General features: G+C 40.2%; 1 protein-coding gene across 1 annotated transcript in view; it reads left to right on the top strand.

Annotated features, from left to right (window-relative positions):
• The window catches only part of cntn2 (contactin 2), a 66,930-nt gene that overhangs the window by 15,769 nt on the left and 33,398 nt on the right, over positions 1-17,763 (top strand). The window contains exons 3-9 of the mRNA XM_057845825.1: positions 126-267; positions 2,944-3,119; positions 9,666-9,761; positions 9,901-10,113; positions 15,294-15,396; positions 15,469-15,650; positions 15,751-15,887. Coding sequence (XP_057701808.1) covers positions 126-267; positions 2,944-3,119; positions 9,666-9,761; positions 9,901-10,113; positions 15,294-15,396; positions 15,469-15,650; positions 15,751-15,887 — 1,049 coding nt within the window. The remainder of the gene's footprint in view (positions 1-125; positions 268-2,943; positions 3,120-9,665; positions 9,762-9,900; positions 10,114-15,293; positions 15,397-15,468; positions 15,651-15,750; positions 15,888-17,763) is intronic.

Raw genomic sequence — 17,763 nt, 5'->3', positions numbered from 1 at the left:
TTTTTATTTCCTTTTTACACAGCACTTAAAATTCATTGCATTTGGGGGTTTTTCCCATAGTGACCCCTGTAATTTAATTTTTTTAAAGCTGAAAATGTGTTATGACTGTTTTTTTCTATTTGCAGGTGGTGATGTGTGTGTTTCTGGTCATGATAGTGGTCCAGTCTTTGAAGAACAGCCAAGCAGCTTAATTTACCCAGAAGGCCTCAGTGAAGGGAAGGTGGTTCTCAGCTGTCAAGCCAGGGCAAGTCCAGCTGCTTCATACAGGTGGGTAGCCTAATACAGTTACAGGTTATCAGACAAATTATATTGGTATTGAGCCATTTCTTGAAGTCTTAACCCTTATAATGATCAGCTTGACAAAAACATTAAGCCCATAACGATACACATATCGAAATCATGAATACAACATTTCATGTTTGCATTCACGTGGTTCCGTCTTAGTTCCATCTCCATTCGAACCATGTCGCAATTCCGCATGAAAACGATGTAGTATTCATGCCAGGCCCTAGGGGGCAGTTCGGTTTTACAAGGTAACAGTCAATGATGTACTTCCTTGACAACAACCTCCTCAGACTGGTAGACAACATACCTGCCCACTTGAAGCAATGGCGTCCACGTGTTTTTTCTTTTGCTTCAAAAGGCACAAAAACGCGAACATAAAATGTATTTAAATTAAAAATATTATAAAAACAGTAAATTAAAGCTGTTGTTCATGTTTTGTAGCAGCGACTGTGCATGCCCAAATTTGTGCGAGTGCTGATGTAATCAGAGCGAAAGCGTTCCATTCAAATGGTTGCGGAGCAATCGCCGCAATCTCATCCTTCTGCTCTGGAGGTTGGAATCAAATGTTTGCGTGTCCGCCTTCCGTTTTCGCCGTCACCGTGTAAAGGGGAGGTTACAATGTTATGTTTTTCTGCTTCATGCTCATACTGCGTTTCACTCTCCCTCCTGCTGTTTTCCTTGGTCAGCAGTGTAGCTGGAGTTTGCTACTTAAAGTTAAGAATGATTGATAGTTTTATAATTTTGATCTGGCAAGTGAAGGCTCTGTAGCTCTACAATTAAGGGCACAAATGTGTTAATCATCGTTTAGTCAATCTTCGTTGTCTAGAGGCTGTTCTCGGCAGCTTGAGTGAATTTAGGTGGACTGTCTCAAATGAATTATTATGAATAATTAAAAGTATGGCGTCAAAGGTGTTGCAATAAAAAATGAAGGTTCGCCTCCTTTTTATGATTTTGTGCAACCAATGCAAAAATTAAGTGTGGACTTTGGCAAGGCCTAATTTATACATACATATATAAATATATATTTTTTTACTTTTTAAGGGCTAAAAAGTAACAAAATAATCCAGACATACAATGGCATTGCCAAAAGATACAAAAATTAGGGCTGTCAAACGATTAAAAGTTTTAATCGAGTTAATTACAGCTTAAAAATTAATTAATCGTAATTAATCGCAATTAATCGCAATTCAAACCATCTACAAAATATTCCATATTTTTCTGTAAATTATATATATATTCTGTAAAATAATTTGTGGGAATGGAAAGATAAGACACAAGATGGATATAAACATTCAACATACGGTACATAAGGACTGTAGTGGGCATTTCACTCTACTGTCATTTAAATCTGTCTATGCTGTCCTCACTCCGAAGCGTCTACTTTTTCCAAAGCTAGACAGCTAGTGAACGACGCCTTAATAATCAGACTTCTTCTTTTTTCATCTAATTTATTAATAAAATGGCCTCAAACCACTGTCCTCTTTAGACCGTAGTGAAACCAGTGGCGCCACCAGGGGGTGGCCACGGCCACCCCTATAAATTGGTTGGCCACCCCACTGGCCACCCCGCTTGCCAGTATATCGTTAGCTTGTTGCAGCATCAGTTATGCATTTCATCCCAAATGAATGCATTTATTTTGTTTTGTTAACTTAAATGTACACCTTATGCCTAATATATACATAACACAATAAAACAGAATTGTTGTGGAACTCGAAATGTTGACTAGACAGTTATGGACTATGCACATTAAATCATTAGTAACATCAAATATTACACAATACACCAAAGTATATCAGTAGCCGTGTCCTTAAGTCTTTCTGATAGTTTTCCCCTGACTTTTTTACTGCAATAATATAATGAAAACCTGAAATTATGGCTTTAATTTTGGCCACCCCAAGATTTTAAGTGGCCCCATCTGGCCACCCCTATGAAAAATTTCTGGAGGCGCCACTGAGTGAAACTACGAAAAAAAAGTACACAAGGATTGCATTAGCAACAACGTTAGCTTAGCACACTATGCAGGTTCACTAAACATAAACAAAAAGCGTCTCATACAAAAAATATAACATTTCGCTTACTAACATAATATGTACATTCTTTACAACAACCATACTTACGGACAAATCTTGTCCAAGGATCATATAAGCACAACATTACAACGTAGGCATCAGCCCGAGACGTCGTGCAGCCATATTGAACTGGCAAGAAAGCACTAAACCATGTCGCAAAGCGACCACAAGAGTACGCTGTTAGACAGCACAAAAAAGCTTACCAAAAGGCAGAATACTGTCTGAGCGGGACATGTGCGTTAATTGCATCAAATATTTTAACGTGATTAATTTTAAAAAATAATTACCGCGCGTTAACGCGATAATTTTGACAGCGCTAACAAAAATATATATGTTTTATACGCTGCAACGCTCCTGGAAAAAGCGGAAGAAGTACTGTAAAAAGTACAGAACTGTAACATATGACTTGTTCAAATAAAAACAAAAAAGACCCTTTTTTTCTGTTATCTGATCGGGGCTCGGTATCGACAAATTCACAAAATCAGGTGACTCGGACTCGAATGCAAAAATATCCGATCAAGACATCCTTAGTTCTTTATGTCTGTATATTCTTGTATGGCATGTTTTTGACTTTCTCTGTGACTTTTAGGTGGTTATTGAATGGTACAGAAGTACCACTAGGCTTAGACCTCCGCTACACTCTTGTTGCTGGAAACCTGGTGATCAGCAGACCCGAATCTGGTAGAGACACAGGGTCTTATCAGTGTTTAGCTATGAACCGCTGTGGAACCATCATCAGCAGAGCAGCGAACCTCAAGTTTGGGTGTAAGTAAATGAATACTTTCTTCTTCTGTTGTGCTGCTAAGCTGGAATTGTTACTTGTCCTCATGGTTAGTTTCTTTATGTTCTACAACTAAGGTGTACAACTCATTTTTGTTTTGCGCCACATTCCAGTTATTGTTTCCCTTGGGGCTCCATTATGTCTGCAAACCATTATAAACGTATGATCGCATCATATTATGAAATAGACACAACAAAATAAATACGTGGATACGTGAATAGATACGTGGTCTTGAAATCTGAAGGCAGTAAAAATGTATTATTGAACAATTTTTCAATTGATTTAAAAATGGGAATTGGCCACAAAAATGCTCACAATATCTCAACCTTTTTAAAAAATGAGAACAATCCAAAATTATGATATCTTAGAGCAGGGGTGTCCAAATCATTTTGTTTGACGCGCTACATTCACGGCAATTAGATACTGTATCAAGAGGGCTGGACCAGTCTATTTTTGGCCTCATTAGTTATTAAAAAAAAAAAAAAATCACCCCATTTTTTTCCATCACCACATTTTTCACCCCAAATAAATACACATAATATGCTAAGGGCTGAACGGGGTCCACATTTAATAAAACATACAGTGGGGCAAATAAGTATTTAGTCAACCACTAATTGTGCAAGTTCTTCCACTTGAAAATATTAGGGAGGCCTGTAATTGTCAACATGGATAAACCTCAACCATGAGAGACAGAATGTGGAAAAAAAAAACAGAAAATCACATTGTATGATTTTTAAAGAATTTATTTACAAATCATGGTGGAAAATAAGTATTTGGTCAATACCAAAAGTTCATCTCAATACTTTGTTATGTACCCTTTGTTGGCAATAACGGAGGCCAAACGTTTTCTGTAACTCTTCACAAGCTTTTCACACACTGTTGCTGGTATTTTGGCCCATTCCTCCATGCAGATCTCCTCTAGAGCAGTGACTTTTTGGGGATGTCGTTGGGCAACACGGACTTTCAACTCCCTCCACAGGTTTTCTATGGGGTTGAGACCTGGAGACTGGCGAGGCCACTCCAGGACCTTGAATGCTTCTTACAAAGCCACTCCTTTGTTGCCCTGGCTGTGTGTTTGGGATTATTGTCATGCTGAAAGACCTAGCCACGTCTCATCTTCAATGCCCTTGCTGATGGAAGGACATTTTCACTCAAAATCTCTCGATACATGGCCCCATTCATTATTTCCGTTACACAGATCAGTCGTCCTGGTCCCTTTGCAGAAAAACAGCCCCAAAGCATGATGTTTCCACCCCCATGCTTCAAGTGGGTGTGGTGTTCTTTGGATGCAATTTAGTCTTCTTTCTCATCCAAACACGAGAACCTGTGTTTCTACCAAAAAGTTCTATTTTGGTTTCACCTGACTATAACACATTCTCACAGTCCTCTTCTGGATCATCCAAATGCTCTCTAGTGAACTGCAGACGGGCCTGGACGTGTACTGGCTTCAGCAGGGGGACACGTCTGGCAGTGCAGGATTTGAATCCCTGGCGCTGCATTGTGTTACTAATAGTCGCCTTTGTTACTGTGGTCCCAGCTCTCTGTAGGCCATTTACTAGGTCCCCCCATGTGGTTCTGGGATTTTTGCTCACCGTTATTGTTATCATTTTGACGCCACGGGGTGAGATCTTGCATGGAGCCCCAGATCGAGGGAGATTATCAGTGGTCTTGTATGTCTTCCATTTTCTAATAATTGCTCCCACAGTTGTCTTCCCAGCCTGGTGCAGGTCTACAATTTTGTCTCTGATGTCCTTCGACAGCTCTTTGGTCTTAGCCATAGTGGGGTTTGGAGTGTGACTGACTGAAGTTGTTGACAGGTGTCTTTTATACCGATAATGAGGTAAAACAGGTGCCATTAATACAGGTAACGAGTGGAGCCTCGTTAGACCTCGTTAGAGGAAGTAAGACCTCTTTGACAGCCAGAAATCTTGCTTGTTTGTAGGTGACCAAATACTTATTTTCCACTCTAATTTGGAAAGAAATTCTTTAAAAATCAAACAATGTAATTTTCTGTTTTTTTCCCCACATTTTGTCTCTCATGGTTGAGGTTTACCAATGTTGACAATTACAGGCCTCTCTAATCTTTTCAAGTAGAAGAACTTGCACAATTGGTGGTTGACTAAATACTTGTTTGCTCCACTGTATTAAAATTATAGTACATAACTTATTAAACCAAACCTAACACGGTGTACTGTATAACATTTAAAAATTAAATGAATATAGCAATATTTGTCATTGACATGGCTCTGTCAAAAATTTTCAGTGAAAACATTTTCACCAGGTAAATTGCCAAAAAGGCAAAGTCCTTCAGAAACAAATCATCTTGCTGAATATAGAATAAACTGACACATCAAATTGAATACATTATTAACTTAAACTTAGAAACAAAATAAAATTGAATTACGAAACTGAAAATGCTCTGTCATGCTAAATTGTGTAAAGTTGAGTATTAGGGTTTGCAAATGAAGAAACAAGGTTGGACCATGAAGCTGACAACAACCGAGGGATGCGTACAAGTAGAGGTGGGAATCTTGGAGCACCTCACGATTCGATTATGATTACGATTCAGAGGCTACGATTCGATTATAAATCGATTATTGATGCAGGCTTAAATAAACGACTATTTCAGTATCACATTAACAGTTTAAAACAGTAAATAAAATTCTGAATTCCCCTTTCTGTATCAGCAGCTTTAAACTACATTCATACATCTTCAACAGAATAAATCGTAGCATTTTGCAGAAATATATTTTTATCCAACTAAAAGTGAATTCAGGTATTAATGAAAAACAATGTGTACTACTACTTTAATACAAATGGTTCAAAAAAGTGCTTTTCTGCTTTAAGTTGTGTATACATGAACATATAAACAACAACAACGGGTTTCCCTGAGGTACAAAAAAAAAAAAAAAAACTCAAGCCCTTTTGCATCCGAACCTCTATTGTAGGACAGGTGACGTGTGTTTAGCTACTGAGAAAATTCCATGTTCTTGTATAAGAACAAGAGTTGATCCACACGCTCAGATGAAAGTGTGCTGTGCATTGACTGCTGCAGCTGAAAAAACACGGTTCAGCGTGTGGGCGTAGCATGTCAGATGGCTAAAGGTACCAAGCTGGGCAGCGAGAACCATATTAGCTGCCTTGTCTGTAACAACAAAAACATCTTTTTTTTTTTTTTTTTTTTTGCAAAGTTCCATTCATTTACAGCATCGCTTAGCAGCTTTTGAAGCACGTGTGCTTTCAGCTCCCACTCACCGGTTATGAAATGGGCAGTTACTGTAACAAACAATTCGGGGGCAACAGATGTCCACGCGTCACACGTAACGGCGACTACATTTGACAGCGATACATGATTTATACTTTTGTCCGCTTGTAGAAAGCCGTGGGACCGTGTCAGTGAAACGGCGTCAGGATGGGATGACGTACCTCGGCTCTATTGCTTTCAACATTCTTCAAAATCCCCTATTTTCTAGAAGAAGATTTTCTCGTAGAATCCAAAATAATTCCACACGTCTGCTTTTAAATTTATGTGAGCAGGTCTGATCTTACGGAGAGGCTGGTTGGCTAGGTCAGCCATGCGTGTTACTGTTTTGTATCTAGCGGCATTAGTTGTGGATGTGAACTCTCAGTCCGTTCCTCATTGCGTCCCAAAGACTGCGCTGACTGTGTTTTCGTTCCGCTTTACTCGCCATATTTAAACAATTGGAATATGGATGTTTGTGAATCGTTCTCGAATCTTCTACGGCTGAATCGCGAATAATCTAAGGATCTGAAATTTCACACTCTTTTATGTACAATGGTTTATTAAATAAAGAAAGAAAAAAATGCAATCGCGCAAAAGTGTAAACAACAAGATGGGTCCGTGACAGCAGGTCGACAGGGCTCAATAATATTAACTCGAGGGTAAGCTAAGGCGATAGGCAGAGAGCCAAAAAAGACAAAATGAAACACTCAATAACCTGCACAAGGTAGAGGATTACAAACGAGATCAGCAGATGAACAAAAACCCATGGCAGGGGCGAAATGCAACGAGACTAGAGTACCAGAATGGCGATCAGCACGATGAATATCTCGGCACCCTTCCCTTGAAACACCTGTGTTTAAATGCCGGCATTGGATGCAGGTGCAACGTTGGGAACGCCCCCACAACCATCTCTGCAACAAACTGCAACTGAGCTTGTCACAGAAGACACACTGGTTTACTTTTTACCTCCACGAACATGTACTCTAATTGCCACCTGGTTTGAAACCCTGTTCTCCACATCCACCTTCTGTTTAGCCATTTTTTGGGAGAGGGTAGCTGAAAACTACCTGCTCGTGAATAATCAAGCCGAAGCCTGCTCAGTGCTAGCTGCTAGCTGCGCTGTTGCAAGGTAGTGGCAACCGTTGCATTGTGGGTAGTGTAGTTTTGCTGTGTGCAAACCACCCATGGGCGGCTGGAGTGTACGGGATGGTTTCCATCTTAATTAAATGTCATCCCGAGTGCCTGATCTACTTGGGCCGGATGGCCTTGACTTTGACATAAGTGTCTTAGAGCAAGAAATATGCAAGTCTATGCACATAATTTGCTTTCGCATGGCACACAATATGATTTGGCTAGCCGGATCTGGATCCAACCCGGGCCTGGAGTTTGACAACTGTACTCTACAATACTAGTTCAGTAGTTCTTTGTCGAACGTACAAGTTATAACCTTTATGTATTTCAAACTTGTAACAAGTCAGTCAGTAAAATAAGGCAAAGAAACTAATAAGAAATCTCGTTCTCTATCATATCACAGAAAACAAAAGAAAAATGTGCAGACAAAGTTCTGCTCGTCTGAGGTTGTGTTCCGAGGGCAGCAACTTTATCAGGAAAGCCCTAACTTACCTCGCCGCTGTGTTACCGGCACAGCCAATTGCAGCTATTCTTTTTAGTAGGACCAGGGTTACAGAAATAATGAGTGTAGATAAAGTGGAATAGGTGAAGAGAGGGAGGAGGAGGTAGGTTTGTGTAGTACTAGTAGTTGAAGCACTCTGGCATTGTGCAGGAATTCCCATGTATGATTTTTGTGTGTGTGTGTGTCTGGACACACTGTATATGCCTCAAAATTGACTTGCAATGATTCCAAGATAGGCCTGTTGTCCAAAGCCTGCTTTGAATTAGAGCTGAAACGAATACTCGAGCAACTCGAGTTTAAAAACTGATCCGAGTAATTTTATTCACCTCGAGTAATCGTTTATTTTGACAGCTCTAAGCATCACGTTTTGCTCGGACTACTTTTAATGCGGGACAACGCGCTGATGTCACGTGCGTAGAGGAAGAAGCAAAAAAAAAAAAAAAAAAAAACTTACTGCAGCAGACAGCCGCTACAAACGACGCCGACGTTGCTAAATACTAGCCTGCACATGCTACGTTAGTTGCAGGTAGCTCTGATGAGTCTCATAGAGATCACATGTATGTTGAACTAGATGCACATTGACAGACTAGGCCGCGTCTTGGCAGCGTTAGCAAACAGCCGCCATCTTAAAGCAGTAGAGCGCTATGCGCTAATAGAGAGCGTTAAGCGCTAATATATAAGATTAACGTTACTGTCACTACTAGCTCACGTAACGTTAGCCCTGCGGAGGGCTAGGTTTCTATTAATTAAGACCACTTTTGATGCGTGGCTAACGTGTCTTACATACAGGCTTTAACATAACATAGCGTTGTGGAGTGATGAGGGTGTCAAATAAAAACTCAAAAATGCTAACTATCAATTTTAGCTCAGTAGTCATTGCTGGATAAAACACCAAGTAGCACTAGTCCCTAATGTGCTCCAATACAGCCTGTGTCATACATTTATTTTGAACACTGCAAAAATTCAAAATCCTATCAGGACTTACAGTTTAGACTAACTTAAAACTTTACTAGAACTTAAAAATGGCTTGACACAAATAGAAATTCAATTGAAAAACGTGGGAAAAAATCCTAACTTTTAAGCGATGTGTGTTATCAAGCGTAAAGGCATTTTTAGGTGTGTGTGTATATATATATACATAATATATATATATAGTGAATTAGGCTTTTTTTTTTTTTAAATTCTAGTTACATCTGAGATGCAATTGTTGGCTGTTTTCAACAATATACATAAAAAATAAAGACATTGATTGACTGAAAATGATAAAATGTCTTGTTTTCTCATGTATATCTATAATTGCTCTTCACCTAAAAATATATTTGTTTTATCCGATTACTCGATTAATCGATAGAATTTTCAGTCGATTACTCGATTACTAAAATATTCAATAGCTGCAGCCCTACTTTTAATACAAATGAGTTTTGAACAGGCTGCCCCAAATACATACAATTTTAAAAAGTTTTCTTAAAATTGGCTTTTGTTAGCAGTGGACATTGTTGGTCATGTGTGATTCTATGTCATGTCATTGAATTTGAGTAATTGTGACATTGTAAACATAATTGATTTAGTATTTTGCAGATAGCAGGCCTTCTGAATGGTGATAATTCCTCTATTTGTAATAATTAATCCTTTCTATTTTTTTTTTTTTTTAAGACCTTCACGACTTCCCACCAGATAGCAGGAGTCCTCAGACAGCTTATGAAGGCATTGGAACATTTCTAGCATGCCAGCCACCTCCACATTATCCAGGTATCCATTTAATATCAGACCACTTGCTAGCAAGTGATTTATTCAAATATTAAGTAAACTCACACCATATACATATACAATATTTATTTTATACCTAAATTTTGCATAATCAAATTAATACCATCTTTGCTCTTTACAGCTTTATCCTACCGGTGGCTGCTCAATGAGTTTCCCAACTTCCTCAAGAAAGATGATGGCCGTTGGTTTGTTTCCCAGGTAACCGGTAATCTCTACCTTGCTAAAGCTGAGCCCAACGATACTGGAAACTACTTCTGCTTCACTACCATCAACATGGACATTAGTACAAAGAGTACGTTCAGCAAAGCTAACCAACTCACTGTTCTGCCAGAAGGTAAGTTGAAACCTCAATGTCTTGCTGACACAGCTACAGTACTTGCTACCTCATACATAGTATATCCTGCAAAGTATTACTTTAAGTATTTATAATGTATTTTAAAAGATCTACCTTGAATAAGGAAAGTGCGGCCTCATGTTACACACTATAAAGGAGCCAAAGAGACTGTTCATATCTGCCGGAAATAGTCGATTATCAAATTAGTTGGCAACTTATTTATTCATTGATTTTAAACAATTTAATCGATTAGCTGTTGCAGCCTCAATTATTATCATATTTGGATGCACTGTGCTTGCTCAGCATTATTGTATGTCATACACATTCATTAGCACATAATGCCCCCAGAATTGGATATTATTGCATACAATGATTTAAAGGGATCCCAGGCTTTCCTCTACATCAGACATGTCCAAAGTCCGGCCCGGGGGCCAAATGCGGCCCGTGGACAAATTTCATCCGGCCCCCAGCCTCTGTCATAAAATCAATAACGTCTGGCCCACACACAGACTTAATAAATTGGTCAGCAGTACTGCTACCAGCATATGAAGTAGCTTACACACTAAATGCTGCTCCATATTTACCCACTAAAAAGCAGCAGCACTCTGAGCAACATCACCCCGTGTGACCCTTTACTTTCAATTTTCTAAAATGGCGACAATCAACAAAAAAAAGTTAACTGCGATGGCCGACGCGACAAGGATAGGTGGAAATTGGACTATTTCTTCACTAAAATACTCAACAACTGTGTCTGCCTCATTTGCAAAAAAGGCAGTCACTGTTTTTAAAGAGTTCAATGTGAGGCGATATTACCAAACAAGACACGCTGGCATGTACAACAAGAAGATACACATCGCGAAATTGAAGCAACTTGAAGTTAACTTCACAACAGCAGTATTTTGCAAAAGCCCGAGAGTCGAAAGAGAACGCCACAAAGGCTAGTTGCGAGATTGTTAAAATTATTAATTAAAAAAATAAAATAAAGCAAATGTAACACCCAGAATGGCTTGCTAAAATTTGCTTAAATATATTGTTCTGCGTAAAGGACGTCAGCCAAGGTCGGCCCCCCACATTTTTACCGCACCAAATCTGGCCCCCATCGCAAAAAGTTTGGACACCCCTGCTCTACATATAACAGATTGTGGCGAACCGCCACACCCAAATAAAGCACCACGCCTTGCAAATGAGATGTTTTTAAAAAAAAAAAAAAAATTAAAATCTTTTTTAAGGTTTCTTCTAACTAGCGGCAGCCGAGTGTGAAGGGTTCAGCGGCAACCTATTAATTGTGTATTGTAATGTCCGTAACTATGCGCAGTCCCCGTAAAAGACGATTGGACTGGGGAACTGTGACGTAAGGGCAAGTGAGTAGGAAGATTGGGAGAACAGGCGAGATAGCGAGAGATAGCGGTCACATGTCGCGGCAGCCCGCTGTTATTATGTTATGTTATGTTTTTCTTTATTATTGTTACCACGATACAGTGGGTAAGCCAATACCGACTCCTCTCTTTCTTTCCCATATCCGGGGCATTACAGTAGTTTAGATCGGACTTTTCAGCGAAAGTGAGCGATGCACGGCCGTCTTGGACGGAAAACTAAGTTGGAATGAATTTGCGCCGAGAGTCGCGGCCCAAAATAGAGCCTTGCTCTATTTTCAGAGCTGCCACGCTAACGTCAACAACGAGGTGCAGACGTACTTACAGTGTACCACAAAAGTGAGTACACCCCTCGCATTTCTGCAGATATTTAAGGATATCTTTTCATGGGACAACACTGACAAAATGACACTTTGACACAATGAAAAGTAGTCTGTGTGCAGCTTATATAATGGAGTTATTTTCCCCTCAAAATAACTGAAAATATAGCCATTAATATCTAAACCCCTGGCAACAAAAGTGAGTACACCCCTTTGAAAAAATGTAGATCCCTAAATGTCCAAATTGAGTACTGCTTGTCATTTTCCCTCCAAAATGTCATTTGACTCGTTACAGGAGTGCTGTCAGCATTGCTGCAGAGATTGAATAGGTGGGGGGTCAGCCTGTTAGTGCTCAAACCATACGCCGCACTCTACATCAAATTGGTGTGCATGGCTATCACCCCAGGAGGAAGCCTCTTCTCAAGACGGTACACAAGAAAGCCCGCCTGTCTCCTCAGACCATAGGACAGGGTTCCAGTAATCCATGTGCTTTGTTGACATGTCTTCAGCAAACTGTTTGCGGGCTTTCTTGTGTACCGTCTTCAGAAGAGGCTTCCTCCTGGGGTGACAGCCATGCATACCAATTTGATGTAGAGTGCGGTGTATGGTCTGAGCACTAACAGGCTGACCCCCCACCTCTTCAATCTCTGCAGCAATGCTGAAAGCACTCCTGTAACGAGTCACATGACTTTGAATTTCATAACACTTTGTGTAATGACAATAAAGGCATTCTATTCTATTCTATTCTATTCTATTCTATTCTATTCTATTCTATTCTATTCTATTCTATTCTATTCTATTCTATTCTATTCTATTTTGGAGGGAAAATGACGAGCAGTACTCAATTTGGACATTTAGGGATGTACGTTTTTTCAAAGGGGTGTACTCACTTTTGTTGCCAGGGGTTTAGAAATTAATGGTTATATTTATTGAGTTATCTTGAGGGGAAAATAAATTAACTCTATTATACTAGTATAAGCTGCACTCAGATTACTTTTCATTGTGTCAAATGTCATTTTGTCAGTGTTGTCCCATGAAAAGATATACTTAAATATCTGCAGAAATGCGAGGGGTGTACTCACTTTTGTGATACACTGTATATCTGTGCTATCAGGCCGTTTCGGTGAACGGGTATATGCAATCACGGCTGACGAAACTTTGATAAATGCGCTTTTTTTCCAAGTTTCGTGAGCCCTGGGACACTCGAAAAATGACTCCCATACCTCTCCTTGCCAAGTTAATGGTACCTCGATGTGTATTTGTGTGGAAATGTAATTCATGATCAACAAAAAAAAGAACTAACTATTCACCTTCTTACAGAAACTAGTAAAACTCTTTACACAGCTATTAGAATTTTCTACCTGCTCTTTGAAATGGGTCCATTAACAGGAGGACTATTATTGTTGTGGTAATGTAGTACATATTCGGACCAAATAAAAGGAAAAAGAAGGACTACGACGGGGGTCTGCAACCCGTGGATTTTTGAAAATTGAAAAAAAATTGGGGAGGGAAAAATATATTTTTTTTTTATATGGTTTCTGTAGGAAGACAAACATGACCCAAATATTCTTTCAATTCATTAATATTGTAATGAAGTTACCGTATTTTTCGGACTATAAGTCGTAGTTTTTTTCATACTTTGGCTGGGGGTGCGACTTATGTGTGAAATTATTAACACATTATGATATCATTCCACATGTTATTTTGGTGTTTTGGAGTAACACTGATGGCTTGGTAAACTTGTTGGCATGTTCTTTATGCTAGAGTTATGTGAATAACTTAATAGCTATGGCCATGTTCGCGTTCTGCCTTTGGCAATGTTTGTTCAATTGTATTATTGACATTTTCATATTGAAATGCATGCTTTTAGTTTGTGGCGCTTTCACACCCACGTGGGGGCGCACTCGCACTTGTTTACGTGAAGAGTGAGTGGGCGAGTTAACGAGAGAGAAACACGACTGCGAACCTTCGTTCATTGTTTATGCTTGTAAAATATCTCTACAGAGGCAACGCCTGTGTGTATCATCTTTTCTGTTGTTGTTGTGTGTTTTTCACCTGCGATCGAACACTTAGAGCCAGTTGTGTGGTTGTTTGAACGATGTGCTAATGCTAGCGAACGCATGCTAACCGTTTGTGTCATTGCTGTAATAGCACCTAATTATCATTTATTTACGTTGATGCAAACCTGTTTGGTATCGAGGACGAAATCGATTCAGCAAATTATACGGACGTCCAGCATCGTCATTTGGGAGTTTAGCTCGCTGTGTAGCCAGGACCGAGCCGTAGCGTCCTGGTGAGGACAGTATAGTCGCGTTTCGTTATTCATGCATTGTACACTGTTCACTTATTCGGCATGTTGTTCACTATTGTATTTTAATATTAAATTGCCTTTCAAGATGACATGTCTGTTCTATGTGTTGGATTTTAGCAAGTAAATTTCCCCCAAAAATGCGACTCATACTCCGGTGTGACTTATATATGTTTTTTTTCTATTCGTTGGCCATTTTATGGGTGGTGCGACTTATACCCAGGTGCGACTAGTAGTCCGAAAAATACAGTAAACTTGCGGTTGCATCGTACAACAGAGTAGTCACGTGGTGCAGCATTCTCTATAGGATCCACTGCAGGGAAGATAAACATTTAATCATGAAGGCTCATTATGTATTTGTAACCAACTTAGTCATTTTGATAGTAGGCTAATATAGCTAATATGGATACATACAGCCGGTGTTGCTTTCATTATAAGGCTTATACAAGGCTTTTAATTTTTTGCGGCTCCAGATATACTATTACTGTATCAGATTGTTTTTTTTGGTCAAATATGGCTCTTTCAACATTTTAAGTTGCCAACCCCTGGACTGCTTGATATAAGTTGTATTATTGCAACGAAAAAAATGGCGTATTATTACGTGGGGTAACGAAGCTGTAATCAGCTATGCATTTTACGTACATGTACCGAAGCTGAAAGCTACAACATTAGCCTGGCTAGTGAAATATATCAAGTATATCTTTGTTATGGTTCTTCTTGGGAAACAAAACGTGAAAAAAAAAAAAATTGCCGTGGCACGACATGGTGAGGCCGTCAGACTCCGATGCAGCCCACCACTACAGCCTCAAAAAATCCTAGGGGAAGCCCTGGATCCACGGATCTAAAGGCTTGTAGTTCTTAAAAGATTAAATGTTATCATGAGTTAAAATAATTTGATATTGAAACCCCTTTTTTGATGTTTTTGTTTTTATACAACTTGTAAAATTAGTTTAACTAGTAGGTCGCCATTGTTGTTGACGTCGCAGGGCGGTGACGTTACATGGTTATGCTGCCGGGCTTCCAGAGTATGACTCTAGCAACATAAACATGTCATCTGTTCAACCCTTTTAATTTGAACCCGAGAGGAACATTAATGAGCATGACAGCACTGTCTATATTTCACAAAATGAGCAGCAAAAGCAAAATAATAATAAACTAAAATGAAATGTTTGACTTTAGCCAATCCAAAGAAGTCAGCGCCAAGCATCAAGGTACGCTTCCCTGCAGAGACCTACGCTCTTGCTGGGCGCACTGCCTATTTGGAGTGCTTCGCCTATGGAAAGTAAGTTGGAAAAGGTCCTCGCCTAAACCGTGTCTTTTCTCATTCGGGTCACTTACATATATCCTCTTGTAGTCCAGTCCCCAAACTGAGATGGAAAAAGGTGGATGGACTCATGCCCTCCAAGGCAGGTTCTAGTGTTGATGGTCCCACACTTATTTTACCAGACCTTTCCTTTGATGACGAGGGTCTTTACGAGTGTGAAGCCCATAATTCAGAGGGAGTTGATGTATACCAGGGCCGCATCAGTGTGCAAGGTAATTTCTAGCATTTTTTTATTTTATTTTTTTTATTTATTTTTTATTTTAATACTGTACTGTATGTAATTTCCCATGCGGTTCTTTTTATGTGCTCCAGCTCAGCCAGACTGGTTGCAGGTGATGAGTGACTCTGAAGTCGAGATCAGTTCAGAACTTCATTGGAGTTGTGTGGCTGCTGGCAAACCGCGACCGTCCATTCGTTGGCTCCGCAATGGACAGCCCCTCACTACACAGGTACAGGTACCACACAGCCAAAAAGTGAAATCCTTTATACGTGAAATTAATACATTGTATGTTATTACTCTATTAATAATGTTTTTCATATTTGCATCTAGAAGAGAATAGAAAGCCTTTATTTTCATTGTGCAGAGTACAAGATTTGAAGCTTTGTCATAACATGCACCACATAGAACAAAAGTGCAATAGGGCTAATAAAAAATATAAAAAAAGAAAAGAAAAAAAAAAGAAAAGAAAAACACAAGTTACGGTGTACACAGATGGGAATTATATAACAGTGCGTACATGACAATTTACATTACTCAGACTGGGAGGCAGACGGCTGACATAAGATAGATAGACATAGATATTGCTGTAACAGTGCAAAAATGCTATAATTTAAATGTGCAAATATTGCATATTGCAGACAGATATCTGAGACTGAGTGGCTTACTTGTTGAGATGCATGTGACAATGTTGTGGTATTAGCAGTGCGATGAGAGTGACATTTGTTTGCAAACTGGAGTTGAGTATGGTGACAGCTCTTGGAAAGAAACTGCCTATGTGAAATCCAATTTGACAAAAGGAAGCTCTTCATGCAGGTGTAAAGAAATATGAAGAAAACAACTGAATTACAAATGAATTGCCACTAGTGTTCTGCAATTCCTGCGACGGTCCGCACGCATGCGCACATCGGTTAAAAGTGGCGAGTACTCACCATTTTTGGTTTTACTGCAATTATTATTACCTTTTTATTGTCTCAAAAATAGTCTTTGCACATATTTCCTCTCCCCTACTTTTAACCATTTTGTTTTTTTGCGGTAGATTTAAAGTGCCTGTGACACCATAAATAAAATCTTAAATAGCATGATTATAGCCATCTTTTGGCTTTCTCTGCGGCTTCAGTTGCAGATCTGACAGCCTTCCGTTTTGCCTCCCCGACAACTCCTAGCCAGGCGAACACTCTGCAGAGTGACCGCCATGCAAATCCCCGACAGCCCACCTCCAGAGGCTCACAGATTGTCTTCTAGCCTTGCCTCCTGCACTCTTCCACCAGCTCCTGGTACTTGGCAAGCTTCCTCTCATCTGCCCCGTCCATGCGTTCCTCCCATTGCACAGTCAGTTCCAGAATAATCAGCTGCCAGGTGGAATCTGAAACAATGACAATGTCTGGACAGAGCCTGGTTGATGTTATCCTGACAGGGAACTTCAGTTGCCTGCCCAAGTCCACTTCCAGTTGCCAGTCGTTGGCAGAGATGAGTAGGCCTGACTTTTCCTTTTGTGTTATACTGGGCTTCTCTCCACCTCTGTGGAATGCAATGGTCTGTGGCTTGCGGTGGCCTTTGCTGGTGTTAATGGCGGTGGTAATGCTGTCAGCGACAGACCAAAGCACTTGGTCGTGACGCCAGTGATAGCGGCGGTCTCCAAGGGCTTTCGGGCAGCTGCTGAGTATGTGTTCCAGGGATTTCCGTCCTGAGCATAGCGGGCAGGATGGTGTTTCCATTTTTCCCCAGACATGGAGGTTTGCTGGACTTGGAAGGACATTGTACACAGCCTGGACTAAGAACCTCATACGATGGAAGATTGCTTTGCAGATGTTGGACCAGTTGATTTTCCGTTGCAGAACGTTCATTTAGTCCATGCTCCTTGCTGCCCCATTCCCACCCTCCTGCTGGCTCGTGCTTCCTCCACGCCTGCCAAGTGCGGGCAGGCGTGGAGTCCTCATATGGCGACGCTCCTTGCGCTGGGCCTTGTCAACTCTGGTTGATAGAAAGTAGCCAGTGCCTGCACGCCTTGCTGCTATGGACCACACCAGTGCCTTCTGCCTCAGCCGTGACTCAGCCACATCTATGGCTTTGCCTGTGTTCCATTTCCTGCCTGTTTGCACCTGGAT

Source organism: Corythoichthys intestinalis, chromosome 9 (genome assembly GCF_030265065.1).
Source record: "Corythoichthys intestinalis isolate RoL2023-P3 chromosome 9, ASM3026506v1, whole genome shotgun sequence".
NCBI classification, from domain to species: Eukaryota; Metazoa; Chordata; class Actinopteri; order Syngnathiformes; family Syngnathidae; genus Corythoichthys; species Corythoichthys intestinalis.
Note: the sequence above shows the minus strand (reverse complement) of the source record. Positions and strands in the feature narration are given on the sequence as shown.